The sequence below is a fragment of the Xenopus laevis genome, chromosome 8L (genome assembly GCF_017654675.1).
Source record: "Xenopus laevis strain J_2021 chromosome 8L, Xenopus_laevis_v10.1, whole genome shotgun sequence".
Classification (NCBI taxonomy): Eukaryota; Metazoa; Chordata; class Amphibia; order Anura; family Pipidae; genus Xenopus; species Xenopus laevis.
In genome coordinates, this window is record NC_054385.1 from 72075467 (window position 1) to 72092633 (window position 17167).

General features: G+C 36.9%; 1 protein-coding gene across 1 annotated transcript; it reads left to right on the forward strand.

The window, feature by feature from the left end:
* acp7.L (acid phosphatase 7, tartrate resistant (putative) L homeolog) lies at positions 1-15963 on the forward strand. The gene is made up of 14 exons (XM_018230309.2): positions 1-127; positions 5060-5258; positions 5630-5827; positions 7903-8085; positions 8577-8602; positions 9313-9410; positions 10034-10096; positions 10184-10298; positions 10452-10565; positions 11211-11268; positions 12222-12289; positions 12883-12954; positions 14164-14301; positions 14528-15963. The coding sequence occupies exons 2-14, from the start codon at positions 5150-5152 to the stop codon at positions 14573-14575; spliced, it is 1290 nt and encodes a 429-aa protein (XP_018085798.1). The 5' UTR covers positions 1-127; positions 5060-5149; the 3' UTR covers positions 14576-15963.
* Positions 15964-17167: the final 1204 nt, after the last annotated feature.

The window sequence follows — 17167 nt, forward strand, 5'->3', positions numbered from 1 at the left end:
GCTATTGTGCACAAGTATAACGCATGCTTGATGCTGTTGTGTTTTTTAACTTGTTTCCGGCTTGATCAGCTGACTTCTGTATCAAGACTGCAGCCTCATTTGTATCAAGAAGTAACGCTCATTTAAGGTAAGAACTGTCTACTCTTATGCCAATTCGTTCTGCTCCATATTTTTACTGATTTGCCTGTGTGTGAGCATAATGCCTATGATATATTTTGCAGGATACAAAGCGTTAGACCTTATTGTATAGAAAGTGGAACAAAAACTAAAGTTTAACAAGTTGGGAGGAAGTCAGTGCAACAATTTGTTTTCTCTCTGGGGAGTAATATTTCTTAAGGTATACGTTATTGCAGTTAATCCAGCTCTTATCATGTATAAAAGTGTTCACATGGGCACAGAGCACTCACATTCACAGACTTGCTTTAAAATTGCAAAGAATAATCACACTCAATAAGTGGGATGTAGCTTACACCCCTGTAAGCACAAAACGTTGTATGCTAGTGTGCGATTCACAACCCACCACAGTTTGATTAATTTGCACAATTTCAAGGCAAGTCTGTGGATGCAAGTGCAGAGTGCCAGTGCAAGAGCTGTACATACAAACCTGTAAGCCTTCTGAACAATTGTGCTTCTAACACCAATAAGTTGGCGCCCAGGTGCTGGGTTGCCTGGCAGACATCACATATATATTTGAATGTTCCACTCATCAACTGATACTGTTAAGGGTGTCAGGTCTGAACTGATAATTTAAATAGGCCCTGGTATTTCAGGTATACAGAGGTCCAATCAGCCCACACAGAGGCCCAAACAGCCCCCGCCAACACACTAAATATTGACTTTCTATGGCATCTTATAGCATCCCCTCTGACATTTGCCAGAAGCCACAGATTGCCAGTCCGGGCCTGAAGGGTGTTAATTGTATCAGTTACATAGTTACATAGTTACATAGTTAAATTGGGTTGAAAAAAGACAAAGTCCATCAAGTTCAACCCCTCCAAATGAAAACCCAGCATCCATACACACACCCCTCCCTACTTTTAATTAAAATTCTATATACCCATACCTATATTAACTATAGAGTTTAGTATCACAATAGCCTTTAATATTATGTCTGTCCAAAAAATCATCCAAGCCATTCTTAAAGGCATTAACTGAATCAGCCATCACAACATCACCCGGCAGTGCATTCCACAACCTCACTGTCCTGACTGTGAAGAACCCTCTACGTTGCTTCAAATGAAAGTTCTTTTCTTCTAGTCTAAAGGGGTGGCCTCTGGTACGGTGATCCACTTTATGGGTAAAAAGGTCCCCTGCCATTTGTCTATAATGTCCTCTAATGTACTTGTAAAGTGTAATCATGTCCCCTCGCAAGCGCCTTTTTTCCAGAGAAAACAACCCCAACCTTGACAGTCTACCCTCATAATTTAAGTCTTCCGTCCCTCTAACCAATTTAGTTGCACGTCTCTGCACTCTCTCCAGCTCATTTATATCCCTCTTAAGGACTGGAGTCCAAAACTGAACTGCATACTCCAGATGAGGCCTTACCAGGGACCTATAAAGAGGCATAATTATGTTTTCATCCCTTGAGTTAATGCCCTTTTTTATGCAAGACAGAACTTTATTTGCTTTAGTAGCCACAGAATGACACTGCCCAGAATTAGACAACGTGTTATCTACAAAGACCCCTAGATCCTTTTCATTTAAGGAAACTCCCAACACATTGCCATTTAGTGTATAACTTGCATTTATATTATTTTTGCCAAAGTGCATAACCTTGCATTTATCAACATTGAACCTCATTTTCCAGTTTGCTGCCCAGTTTTCCAGTTTAGACAGATCACTTTGCAAAGTGGCAGCATCCTGCATGGAACCTATAGTTCTGCACAATTTAGTATCATCTGCAAAAATAGAAACAGTACTTTCAATGCCCACCTCCAGGTCATTAATAAACAAGTTGAAAAGCAAGGGACCTAGTACAGAGCCCTGCGGTACTCCACTAACAACACTGGTCCAATTAGAAATGTTCCATTTACCACCACTCTTTGTAGTCTATCTTTTAGCCAGTTCGCTATCCAGGTACAAATACTATGTTCCAGGCCAACATTCCTTAATTTAACCAGTAACCTTTTGTGTGGCACTGTATCAAATGCTTTAGCAAAGTCTAAGTAAATCACATCCACTGCCATCCCAGAATCGAGGTCTCTACTTACATTCTCGTAAAAAGAAATTAAGTTAGTCTGGCAAGATCTATTACGCATAAAACCATGCTGGCACAAACTCATAGTATTATGATTTGCTATGAAGTCCAGTATCTTATCCTTTATTAACCCTTCGAAAAGCTTTCCTAATACTGACGTCAGACTAACTGGCCTATAGTTTTGAGGCTGAGAACGGGATCCTTTTTTGAATAGAGGCACCACATTAGCAATTCGCCAGTCTCTTGGCACAATACCAGATCTCAATGAATCCTGAAAAATTAAGTAAAGAGGTTTGGCAATCACAGAGCTAAGCTCGCTAATTACCCTGGGATGAATACCATCTGGCCCTGGACCTTTGTTAATCTTAACCTGTTCAAGTCTCTTTTGAATTTCTTCTTGTGTGAACCATGCATCATTAGTTGTATTACTAGAATTGGGAGTGTTAAGAAGGAAACCTTCACTTACTGGTTCTTCATTTGTGTAAACAGATGAAAAATACGAGTTCAGAATCTGCGCTTTTATTTTGTTTTCATCAACCAGCTGATCCCCCTCTGATAGTAAGGGTCCCACCCCTTCCTGCTTCATTTTTTTACTATTGACATATTTAAAAAATAATTTGGGATTTTTTTTACTGCTTGCTGCAATATCCTTTTCTATAGCAATTTTAGCTTGCCTTATAGCTTCTTTGCATGATTTATTGGCCTCCTTGTACCTTATAAATGTTTCGGCTGTACCAGCTAACTTGAAAGCCTTAAAAGCACGTCTTTTCTTACCCACCTCAACACCAACGCTTCTATTGAACCAAAAAGGTTTTGCTTTGCAACGACGTTCCTTGCTTACAAGTGGAATATACTGACAAGTATATTTATTAAGCAGCATTTTAAAGACTTCCCATTTTTGTTCTGTGTTTAACCCTGTGAAAAGCATTTCCCACTTAATATGTTGCAGAGATGCCCTTATACTGTCAAAGTTTGCACGTCTGAAATTTAGTGTTTTAGTTACTCCCTTATAGAATTGCTTCTGCAACAGAATCTCAAAGGAGACCATGTTATGATCACTATTCCCTAAATGCTCACCCACACAAATGTTAGAGATGAGTTCAGTATTGTTAGTTATTACAAGGTCCAAAAGAGAGTTATTCCTAGTAGGTTCTTGAACGAGCTGGAATAAAAAGTTGTCATTCAGCATATTTACAAACCTATTAGCTTTTTCTGTCTTAGCAACCCCATTACCCCAGTCAATGTCTGGATAATTGAAGTCACCCATAGCAACAACTTGACCCAGCTGTGAAGCCGCTTGTATCTGCAAGAGTAGCTGGGCTTCATACTCGACACTTATACGAGGTGGTTTATAGCATACACCAATGATAATTCTTTTTGATACCTTTTGCCCAGTCGAAATCTCTACCCAGAGTGATTCTACACCCTCACCAGTGCCAGCTATTTTTATTTCTTTAGCGCATGGCTTTAATTCAGGCTTTACATACAAACCCACTCCTCCACCCTTTTTAATCCCTCTGTCCCTCCTAAAAAGGGTGTAACCATTTAAATTCACAATCCAGTCACATGTTTCATCCCACCAGGTCTCAGTGATACCAATTATATCATAATTTTTAGAGCATGCAATTAATTCTAGGTCTCCCATTTTACCTGACAAACTCCGTGCATTTGCCAGCAAACAGCGGAGGTTACTACTTTTACTTTTGAAATGTGCATTACTTAGTGAAGAATTATACGTTAAGTTAGTATTATTCTGTTTTCCTTGTAACAGAGGGACCTCCTTAGCTGGTAAACTGTATGCCCCCCTCACTCCTCCCCCATGACCCCTTACTAACCCCACTACCCCGTCTACACTAGCTTCCCCATAATCCTTTATCTCACCCACCCCCCTCTTGCCTAGTTTAAACACTCCTCCAACCTCTTAGCCATTCTTTCCCCTAGCACCGCGGACCCCCTTCCATTGAGGTGCAAACCAGTGGTTTTATTTATTTTTTTCTAAAAAGCCTATAAAAAAAAAAAGCATATCAAATTACCTCTTATACTCCATTTTCAACATATGTAAAAATGGGTGAACTGTGACTACACTGACAATGAACTTTTGTCAAGCTCATCCCATTACATTTTTATAGACTATGAACAAACATGCATATTTATTATTAAAGAGACATTGTTAAACACAAGAAGGCCCACAATTTCTAACAGACACAGCATGTCTTTCGCTAGGTGCTGACCAAAAAGGGGGTAGCCAACCCTACCCAGCAAACTATATTGTTTAACATTTCATCCTATGTGAAGAAATATCCATGGTTATAAGGGCTGCTGCCTCAAAATAAGTATTAAGTAATAAAGGACTAAAGTTAAATGAAATCTAAATATTGTATGTGCATAGTTTTAAGAAAGTGCATGTTAGTGTATCCTCTGCATCTACCACAGTCCTAATGTATATAGTTAGGAACCAATGACATGACTTGAATCAAGTTTCCTGCCAGTTGCTTTTCATTAGAAAACAAGGCAAGTTTAAGGTCTAGTTTCCCTTAGAATGTAGAGTAATAGACCTCTGGATGAAACATACAGGTGTGTTTTAGGAATGTAAAGAACAAGGATTTGGCCTTTTTCAGCAGGATTCAGTCGAAACCAAGTCGAAACCAAGTGCCTGGTCGATCCGAATCCAAAAAAATCATGACTTTTGGTCACATAAACCAGAAAGTCAAATTTTTTTTAGCTGTGGCACAGTTCTATTTCCTCTCATTTCAGGTTCAGTTCGGTATTCTTTCACAAAGGATTCAGAATTTGGCCAAATCCTAAAATAGTGAATTCTGTGCATCCCTAGTGTGTATTACAGTGTCTGTTCTTTTCCCTCAGCCGGATGGTCTCTTTTATTGGAGGGCACGGTTGAAGTACTGATTGCTACTTATCGGCTGGTTGCAGTGTAAGGCAGCCATTCCTCTTGGCATGATGCTGGTGTTGCAGTATCTTCTGCTACTGCTTGTTGCTGTCTCATTGGGACAAAGTGCTATATTGAATAAGGTTCAGCCCGAACAGGTTCATCTTTCCTACACAGGTAAGCATTTTTCCTATAAAACAGAAATCTTTCTACACATGGGAACAGGATGTAAAATACTGGCAAAAAAAAAACATGTTTTTTGGCCATAATACACACTTTGCCCCCATTCTTTGTAGCCAGAGAGTTGTATTTGCAATGGCAGGTGAAGCATATAGAATTGCCCTTGGAAACCAGTTACCAGTGCCATGTGCACAAGGCACACATGTAGCCCTGTACTTAGATACAAGGTATAGTGTGGCTTGTGCCACATACTCTATGAAAGGCATAACAGCCATAATGTGCAGAGAACAGGAGCTGTTGTAGCTCTTGAGCTGCTTATAGTAAATTACTTCCACATCTGTCAACTTTGTTTCTTTATTTCTGCTAAGGTGATCCCACATCAATGACTGTGACCTGGACAACCTTTGCCCTGGCTCCCTCTGTTGTGAAGTACAGTACTGTGCCTGGGCCACTCAAAATTTCTGCTTATGGTAATGCCACCCAGTTTGTGGATGGAGGATGGATGAAGAGGACTATGTTCATACATAGGGTAACCCTGAAGAATCTCACACCTGCACAGAGATATGGTAAGAAGCAGACGACTAGCCATCTCTGTCTGAGAATTACCTTAACCCTTTTAGCCTTGTTAATTTAATTATATTCTTTCCTGTTTTCCACTCTTTCACTGACACATAAAATGTTCCCTATTGGAACAAAGGGTAAGTGCTCACTCCAGGAACATAAAAGAAAGATCGTACAGGAAGCAGTAAATGCATTAGCCCAAGATCATAATGAGTAGTGATCATAATGAGTAGTGGGCCAACTGAATGGTTATGATTAGTGAAACATGCAGTAAATCATCAGTTTCTCATTTGTTTTGTTAAACTTGTTCCATGTACCTACCACAACATGCATGCACGCATAATGCACATTTATAGACATCATGCACAAGATCAGCAAGCAGGGGTACTCGTACCAACACACAACACACATTGCAGCAAAAAAATACACCCATAGACTCCTAAGGGTGAAAAAAATTGTTGCGCGCCAAGAAAAAAAATTGTCAAAAGCATTTGTTGCCCATTGACTTCAATGTATGTTGGCGAAAACGGGTCAGATTTGTCCAGCACTACACATACCACATTCACGCTTTGTCATCCAGCAGCCAGTATATAAATAATTGTAGGACAAGCATTCCCATGGGAATCCGTGACCTCTATTAAGCCTACACTTCATGGTATTTTTAGTAGTGCCATTTTGACCTTGTGTAAAACAAAACTAAGTAAAGGAAAACCTTTAGTAATAGTCAGGCAATTTATTCACACAGACTACAACATAATAGTATTGTCTGGGTAAGCTGTTGGAGTAACACACAGAATGTCACCCAAGGACTTACCAAAGACACACCTCTTGGTCCAAGCGTTATATATAGCTTTCAGAAGGCATTTACTGTAATTGTGACAAGGGGTACACGGAAATACCATACATGGTCTGGTGAGGAGACTTACTGGCATATACATTTATATATTCTTGTGTAAGATGTGCAGTTTTGCAACATAAGAGTTTTCTGGTTCCAACTGTCCACAGCCTCGTAAACATCTGTTGGCCAGCTATTGAGCAACACTTCTGCAAAAGGACATAAGAGACATGCTGACAATCTGGAATCTAAATAACAGAGTGGAGATCATTTATTTGTATGGCCTACTATAAGTTATATGAGTGACCTGACCATTGTCCACAGTTGACCATTTGCCCTTATAGTCCATCCCTGCCTTGGGCCTGGCATTCCTAACAGAGGATTGGGGGTTTCAAATAATAGATATAGACCCTCTGACACTAGCCATTCGTCCGTCATAGGAAATAGACCGTTCCAGATATAAAAGATATAAAATATATAAACACACTGGAGAAGACAGTGCTGATTATAGTAAATGAGATCATTTGCTGTTTATTAAATGTATAAAGCAATTACTTACCCCATTTATAGTTTATTTAAATGTTTACTTTCACTCAGTTTTGTTTTATGTTTTTTCCTTTTTTTTTTTTGCCCCACTTGTTGAAATTAATGGAAGGCTATATCCCATTGAATTAATTTAATCAAACCTATTCTTAAAATCATTCCTTTTTTCTCTGTAATAATAAAACAGTACCTTGTACTTCATCCCAACTAAGCTGCAATCCATATTCAAGGCAATATTGGGTTAATTTAATTTGATTAATTTAAGTGATTTAGTAGACTTAAGGTATGATGATCCAAATTATCCAGACACCCCCAGTCCCAAGCATTCTGAATTATTCTGAATAACAGCTCCCATACCTGTATTGCATAGCTGAAGACCTGTGCAAAGACCTGCTTCCATAGGCATTTGCCACAGGTTTTTTGGACATTGTACAAAAAATATGAATCCATTGTCCATGTTCTGCCTATCATAAATTACATGCAACATTAGTGATTTATCTACAGCAGAAAAAATAATTATGCAGAGAAAGTCATAATTGCAGCATTAAATATATAAAAAAAAGTACAAAAGATAAAGCCTGTCTCTGAAACAGATTTATTAAACTCAGAGCTCCAAACAGCCAGGGTGGTGATATAATGATATGTGTGTTTGGGATGTCTGTTGTTCCCTGTTGTGTCTCACGGTACTTGTTAATTTCTCAGTGTATCGTTGTGGTAGTGATTTTGGCTGGAGCCTTCAGTTCTCCTTCCGTGCCATGCAGACTGGATCTTTGTGGGGACCTCGTCTTGCTGTTTTTGGGGATATGGGGAATGAGAATGCTCAATCTTTGTCACGTCTGCTGAAGGAAACACAGATGGACATGTATGATGTAATATTGCATGTTGGTAAGCACATAAGGATATTTTGGGGAGTAATGTGTGAAATGATGGTTTTGTGATAAAATATTTTAGAGCTGCAATATTTTGGCTATTAAGTGGTGTGTTTGAATATACTTGAGTTGAAATGTGGGACAGAGCATAATACATTTAAATTAGTTAGAGAACAACAGACTTTGGGATACAGAGAAGTGCAGGAACAAACACTAAGTTAGGTTACAGCTACAAATTGATAATTTTCTCACTAATTACATTGATTAGTTAACGACCCTAAAGTTACAGGATGGAGAGGCAGTTGTCGGTTTTTATAGATAAAAAGGAGTTCACCCAAAATGTAGCAAAATGTTTCCCTACAGCATAAAATAGTAATTAAAATTAAGCGCTTTACTGGTTCTAAACTGTTTTTGAATTCTGAAGTTGATACCCTAAGAAAAATATTGAGAAACACTGCTTTACATTGTCTATTTTTTTCAACTCTTTTCTTCATTGAACTTTTTCAGGAGATTTTGCATATGACTTAGACAAGGTAAACAATTTTACAATGTTTCCTTATATTATTTAAGCTGTCATTCTATTAATGCTTTACTTTGTATGGATATTACATATCTATGAAATGTATTTCTAACTGGTGCAAATTCTTATTTACAGGAAACTAGTAAACTTTACTTAAAATGCTTCTGCAAATGGCCAGTTCCTGTCCTATCAATTCACTTACAGAAGCATCCAACATTTTTTCTCACTGAGTTATTCCACTCTTTCTGGTATTACTGGTGTAATCAGATGGTTTTTATGTTTACTAGTAGAAATGTATATTAAGACATTCTCTCAAGATATACTGAATATAATACAAGTTAAAACCCAAATAAATCATTTTTCTAATTTTTGCACCATGTGTTAATTCCATGTTTTTTTTCCCCTCCATACACCATGGATTTCTGGATTGGAGGTTAGTTTTTGGTTGGTTAAAAAGTAGGTGTACTGCCAAACAGAGTTCCTGTAGGCTCACCTGTCCTTACTCAGAGGAAGCCTGTAATACACAAGTTAGGTTGATAGACAGAGATAGGTAGGTAGATAGATATATAGATACTAAATTACTTTCCCAAACACCAGGACACAACAAATGCATAGGAGTGGCACACATTAGAATGGTAACACATTAACTAGATCCATGTAAGATATTTTCTATAAAAATATAAAGAATGCACTAATCACTAATCCAGTTTTGGATTTTTACAGGATAATGCTGAAATAGGAGACAAGTTTATGCGCCAGATTGAGTCAGTTGCAGGCTACATTCCCTACATGACTTGCCCAGGCAATCATGAACAGGCATAGTAAGTGTTTCTATGTTTTACAGTACAATATATTATGTCTATACAATTCTGAGAATAATTCAAGCATTAAGTCCCAAGATGATGTCAATTCACCTTTTAATAATACAAAAGCAGATATGATTTTAACAGGTTGAGCTATTTGTCTATTAACCTGATGGAAATACAGAAATCATTTAAGGGTAAGTTTCTTCAAGAAAACACAGTAAAAGCTTTAAGCAAGTGTTGGTACATTATGCTAATAAATTGTTGTCTGTTTTTTGTATCTAATGTTGATATAACTGGCATGCATGATATGGTGTAATGTATATTGTTTATCAGATGTTCTGTTTTGCATATCAGTTATACCGTAACAGATATTTTGCCTACAGGTAATGCCAAGATGATATGATCTATTCTGAATGTAATATTATGTAGCTTGTGGAACTATGAGCTGCTTTTATGATATTCGGGTAGACATCATAATAAAACTATGGGAAACTGGAAAAGTATCTTCAGATGCTAATGAACATAAATCAACATATTGCCTCTTAAACACTCTGTACTTAATGTTTATAATGAGAATCTGCAATATTCTTCGAAAGATATCCTGCTTTATGTTCTGTAACTTTTCCAATTTCTTTCAGTAACTTTTCCAATTATCGGAACCGTTTTTCAATGCCAGGAAGCACAGAGGGGCTTTGGTATAGGTAAGCTGATTTGCAGATCTTTAACGTAAGTAGACGAGATAAATATTATAGGAAATAATTTAGTGGAATTTGTCAATTTCTCTACAGTTGGGATTTGGGCCCTGCTCATATAATTTCTCTGTCCACTGAAGTATATTTCTTCATTAATTATGGAAAGGAATTGTTGGATGAACAATATCGATGGCTGCAGAAGGACCTTGAGGTCAGATATAACCATGTTCAAATTGTATATAATGACTCATGATGATCAGAAGAGAGTCCAAAATTGAATTATAAACTTCTGTTATTGCTCATCACTTCCCTACCCCACCCCAGATATGGAATAATGTTGTCATTCTTTTCCTTCTTCTAACAGGAGGCCAACAAACCTTCTAAACGATCAGAGCACCCATGGATTATTACAATGGGCCATCGTCCCATGTACTGCTCCAATTTTGACATGGATGATTGTCTTCAGCACGATTCTGTGGTGAGCACAATGGATAGAATTATAAAGGGGAAATAACCAGGAGTCAGGTTATCTGGGTAGGACAATATCCATAATAAGGCGGTCTCACACTTTTACACCGGTTCAATTAGAAAGTCCTGTTTACTCAGATTTATCTTTTGGTAATTTTGACTTTATCTGTCCTTCTATATATACGACGTGACATTGTTTAAAATACTGAATTCCTCAGTCCAGTCTGAGGTCTTCTGTTTAGTGTAATGTGAACAAGACAATGTAATCATTCCAAATATTCTTTCTGTGAGAGATTCTTTCGCTGGTATATGTTGTTTTTATTCTATGTCCTAATCCTAATTTTTATTTTACATGAGGCCTACAAGCACTGTGCCTGTGTCTTATAAGGAACTGCCTACTCCTCTTCCTATAATTGGGGGCAATAGAAATAGTGGAAATAGGGAAGGGCTTGTATAACTAAGCACTGGGTTATAGAAGAGTAGTTTGGGTTATAAAAAAGTGGGAAACAAACAAAAAAGGCTGGTTACAAAAAGTTTGATAAATGGGTCCCAGGCAATAGGCTTTCCAATGATTCACTGATAACTACATCTGATACCAGGGATGAGGCATGGAAAAAAATTAATTTATGAGCATAGATCTTTTCTCAATTTTTAGGTCCGCAAAGGAATATTTGGAGGACAATATGGGCTAGAAGATTTGTTCTATAAATATGGTATTTAATACACTTTCGACTACAAAATGTAGACTTTTCTTATTCAAATAAGATGTGGTGATGGCTGTGAATGATATAGATGTTTACTTGCATACTTTTACTACCTGCTCAAAGGTTCCACAGGCCTATTCATTTAAATATAATCTATACAGGTAGTGTGACAAATACCCTACATATAAAAAATTCAAACTCACTACTTCAGCATAATGCCCAACACTTGTGGGCACATATTCCTATGCCATCTTTCTGGTATGCCTGTATCACCCTTTGTTTAACAGTCTAGCATACCACATTGGTAGATAGAGTGGGAGATGTCAACTTTCAATATTTCAAGATTTTTGGTAAATAAATACAAATTTGGGCATTTAGGATTTAGAAATCTGAAGTCTAATGCAAAATGGCACTAGTAATTGTTTGTTAGGGAATAATAGATATATGAGATGCTAGTTAATAGGCTTGTTGATAGAAAAAAAATGTTTGTAGCAGTTGCAGGCAGAAAAAAACAAAAAAAAAAAAGCAAAAAGCCGATTTAACAATGACATGTTTCCAAAGGGCACAAGGAAATTCTTTGAATGAGAAAAAATTAAGTTTATCTGTAGCAATGGAAAAAATATATTTGCAATGAGAACAGGAAAGTTGAGGGAAACTCCCAGTGAAATCATACACAATAGATCATCTCAGAAATAAGCTTGATGTCTTTTAAGAAAAATCAGGCAATACAAACCTGCTATATTAATTAAGTATTTTATTCATAGACTAATGCTACTGCTGTTTGTAATAAGAGAGGATTTTTTCCCCTTTTCTGGGGGATGCTTTACAATGTTCCTCACAATCAGCTAGACACTAATAAAAGTGTAGGGATGTATTGAATGCACTTGATTTCAGCCTTATTAACCTGTTATTCAATTGTACACTTATTCATACCAACATTAACGACACCTCTATTCTCTTAGGTGTAGATTTAGAGATCTGGGCACATGAGCATTCCTATGAACGTCTATGGCCTGTCTATAACTATACAGTGAGTATGCACAGACCAAGGCTACAATAAATGGGTATCTATAACTAGACTGCCATTATTTTTGCTAGCTAGCTATATAACCAGTAAACTACTGTCCATTGGTCTGCACCTACATGGTTAATATACTATGTATAGTCATGGTCTGAATAGTCACGGTTGTGTTTTCAGCACACCATCAAAAATCACATTGATTTTACAATGATGATGAAAATTTATTTTAATAAACTGGGAAAAAGTTAATATAGTTGTTCCCATGGACTTATATAGAACTTGCCGGCTTTTACTTGCCAAGTTTTCTAATGTGATGTTTCAAGTTTTTTCTTCTTTAATAAATCATGACTATTGCCATTTGCAAAGAATATTGGGTTTCACTGGTCCTTCTTTTTTAACTTTAAAATGTGTAGGCAAGGTGATCATTGTGTGACAAAGGCTTAAAGAGCTGCTATCATGTCCATTTAAAATGAAATTGAAGGCTTAATGAAATTGGACAAATTAGTTTACAGTGTTGAGGATAGTGCTAGTTCCAGCTAGAACTTAATGTCTAAAGCATTTTATTTGCAGAGATGTTTCAGAAAGCTCTCCTGTGTTTCCAGGTATATAAGGGATCTCCTGAGGCTCCGTATACTAATCCCCCAGCACCTGTTCATATAATCACAGGCTCTGCGGTGAGTTTGTTGGTAGTGGGGTTGAAGGCCAACCTGCTCATCTTTGTCTTTGTCATGCATTATATTTGTGAGAAAGGCTACAACAGGGCCTTATCTTTACCACCTGGCCTGGCTGGCCTGCACAGCACTTTTATATTTTTATATCTGGCATGAAGTGCAGCGCACAGTCAGACCATGCTAAGAAGTGTTGCAAAAAGAGGTGCACTTGTCATAAATGATCCCTATTTTCTGTATAGAAATTCATATAGGCCATTCCTTTTGTAGCCCCCTTTGAAACATTCCTGATCAGATCAAAAACTACATTTATTTCTGCTATTCTTTTATTAAAAAAAAAAATACATTCATTGGACAGATAAATTACAGATCAATAGGGAACCCTGTGGGTGGCATTCAGATCTGTTCATCTTTATTAAAAATTTGAATTAATTGAAGTGATTTAAATGTGCTACTGATTCGAAAATGTGATTGATTAAGAAAAGAAAAATGCTTAGCATAGCCCTCCAAGGATCTAGGCTTTCACACAACAATACGATCATCGTATTGAATGACATAGTAGGCTATGGGCAATGATACATTTCATTTGTTAAAGGGCAACCTCAAAATAAAATTTGCCTAATTAAAGAAAACATAAGCAACTTTCCAATATACATGTATTAAAAATATCCATTGCTTTTAAAGTTTTTGTAAAAAAGACTGCTACTGAAAGCATAATTTTCTTAATTCCTGGTTGTTCCTATTTAAGCAATGTTGCAAAAGTCTTTGTTCCCCAGCAAAGACAGGTCTGTTATACAGCTGCCTTGTCTTACATTGTATCAACAGTCTGAGCCACCAGGGCAGAGAATAAAAGGGAATGACAAACACTGCTTTCAATAGCAATACGTACACAAATGACTTAAAACCCATAGAAAATTTGTATTAATGTATATTGCAAAGTTGCTTAGACTTATATTTTCTTTTATTGGGTACATTTTTAATTTGGGATTGACTTGCCCTTTAAAGTTTTTCCCAGTGGATTTGATCAATATCCTATTATATATAAGATATTGATCAAATCCCCTTTACTGGAAATGTGATAATGCTTTCACGAAAGATTGATCATTGTGCTGATAATTGCCATTGATTGTTATTGATGGATTGCAATTGATTCTTCAATAATGATTAGTTTGGCACTTTGTGTATATATTATTGTATTGCATTTGTTCCCTTTAGGGATGCAATGAAAGACTAGACCCTTTCTTCCCTGTGCACCGAGAGTGGAGTGCACTTAGGATTGAAGACTATGGTTATACAAGGATCCACATTACTAACAAGACACACATACACCTCCAGCAAGTGTCCGATGATCAGGTGCCTGTTTTGTACACATTATATATATATATATATATATATATATATATATATATATATATATATATATATATATATATATATATATATATATATATATGTCCAATCCATTTAGGCATGTGCATGCCTGTGCCAATCAATGTTACTTATGAATATGTGTGTTTATAAAATGAACTGTGCTCTGTAAGAGGTGCAGAGATCTGAATTGTCTGTTTTTTCCTTTTAGAATGGACAGATAGTGGATGATTTTTGGCTCATTAAGGACAAGCGCTAGGACCGAAACTATCCTGCATATCCTCAGCAGGTATCCACACACAAAGTAATCTTACAGAAGCTTTGGATATATGTTTTTTTTTGGTGACCTATGTGCCTACCCTATATTTGGCATATATTGTGTGTTTGTTTTGCGTTGTGATTTTACCTGAATAATCCTGGGTCATATGATTGTGTTCCAACTGAATGCACATAACAATTTCCATGTAAATCAATTGGTAAACTTCAATTGGATTTATATCTAATCGGATGGTAAATATAAATTTGTAGAATGCTTCTGCAAAGAAAATCAAAACAACAGCACTGGTTAAAGTGAAAAATCAAAAAAGGAATCTTGTATGGAACTACAGATAGATAAATTGTATGTTGTCCTTCTAAGGAAAGCAGGGCCCCTTTCCACTTGAGTGCCAATGATACAGAATCAAGACCATTTCAGCAATTCTGTACTCAATAAACAGGTTTAGTTTGTTTGTGCCCCATATCAAGAAAATTACACCTACCAAATATATGCAGGAACAATAAACTAAATGTATTAAAGACACAAACACACAAAAAGTGTCATACACAAAGTATTTGTACCCTGTCAGTGCTGTTAGGCTCATTTTGTTGCCCAGGGGTACCTTGTAATTTATACATGCCTTTGCCTACTAACTTACAACAGTATGACATGAAAAGTCATGTTTTTCCTTTAAATGTTTCCATTTTCAAAAAAATATATGCTAATACATGATTTTAAATTCATACCTATGCTGTGATGGCTAATTAAAGGCAAGTTTTATGATTGATTATATGTAACATTTTAGGGCTGCAGCTGAAGGCCCATAGCTCCAATAGAACCCAGACAGAGTTCAAAGGCTAACCAGACTATCCAATGGCCAGAAAGCCAAGAGATTGCAAAGTTGAATTCATGCCTTTATTTACCAATATGCCCTGTAATGTCTTTTTAGTGCTGTTACCTAGTAATAGCAGTGGCTTTGGCACCAGGGCCCCTTTGTTTTGGATTAAATAATGAGTGGGGGGAGACTGATAGGGACATCTGTTAACCTGGTCTTCTGTAATTACCTTTCCCATTTTACAAAAGACTCACATAAAATCACATCCATACCTGTATAGACTGTTCTGCTCCCAGCTACAGACTAATCCCCTAATATAAAAAAACGTGAAACAAAACATTATTTACTAGGAAAGCTGTTTTCCATCATTTTTATCTAAAGTGTGCGGGGCACAGGCCACTTTTTTATATAAATATGGTGTATGCACCTGTAGAACATTGTACTATGTTTGCTAACCCTGATTTCAGCGGATACATGAAAATGCTGCTCCAAAGAAATTTTACCACAGTCAACAATGTCTTGAGAAATGCATTGAAAATAAAGAGGTGCAACTCAACATTTGTAATTTGTTTCTACTTGGTTCTGTGCTTGTTATTTATATATATATATATATATATATATATATATATATATATATATATATATATATATATATATATATATATAGAGAGATTAATAAAAACTCTTTCAGATTAAAAAAAAGTGTTCTTGATGTAAATAAACCTCAAAGCAAAAGAAAGCATGTCACGTGACCACCCATGTGATGCACAAGCTGCATATAAAGAAATGTGTATTTAATTTCTTTGTTTTGTTTCTTGTTGTTTAATTATGGATGACATTTGTTCTACTAGTGTTTTATGTGTTAATATAGATTTCTTGGTTGGCTAATAACTGTACCATTTAGTACAAACATGCTTGAAGATTGCTACTTTTTAAACAATGAACAAAAAAGTCAACAATGTTAAAATATATATATCTGTAAGAAAGAACTAGAAATACTGGGACTTTCATCAACCAATTATTATTATTGTAATAATAAGCGAGGCATCGTTTCTGTCCCCATTGGGACCTTTCTCAAGGCTTCAATGGGGACCAATGATGTTGCTGGTCCTTTGTTGCAGTTGTATTTTTTTTTTTTTACCTTGCACCTGGGCCGATACTGGAGGTGATGTGCTGTCCTTCACTATATATATATATATAAAGTCAGTTTGGTGAACGCACTCTTACCGGATTTCTTTCAAAGTACATAATAGTAAATGGACCCGCACTCCAATGTTTTTGTGAAAAAAAGTGATGAATTTTATTCACAGATCCATATCCAACGTTTCGGTCCATACTGGGACCTTTCTCAAGGAGAGGGAGGGAGAGGGAGGGAGAGAGAGAGAGGGAGAGAGAGAGGGAGAGGGAGGGAGAGAGGGAGAGAGAGAGAGAGAGAGAGAGAGAGGACCCAACCCCAACCGACCTGCAGATTTTGGGCAGGGCCACACATCACTACTGTCCATGATTTAAATGAAGGGTTGGCGTGTCTTAATCTCTACCAGAAGCACAGTAGGAAGGGGACAGCCAATCACAGTGCTGCAGTAACACAAGCAAAGGCAGGCTTCAGTTCCCTATCAGGTCAGCCTAGCTGCTGGTTGGTTCCTATCCTACAGTGCAGTATACTGAGTGTTGCTGGCTCCCCTGCACAGCCTGGGAAAGGAGGCAACATGAAGTGGAACAGATGGTTGGGACTAGAAGGATTTTTGCAGAAATTGTCAGAA

Coding starts and splice junctions, on each gene's coding strand:
- acp7.L (XM_018230309.2), top strand. CDS start 5,150: ATGATGCTGGTGTTGCAGTATCTTCTGCTACTGCTTGTTGCTGTCTCA. Junction 5,259..5,629: donor GGTTCATCTTTCCTACACAG/GTAAGCATTTTT, acceptor ATTTCTGCTAAG/GTGATCCCACATCAATGACT. Junction 5,828..7,902: donor CACACCTGCACAGAGATATG/GTAAGAAGCAGA, acceptor TTAATTTCTCAG/TGTATCGTTGTGGTAGTGAT.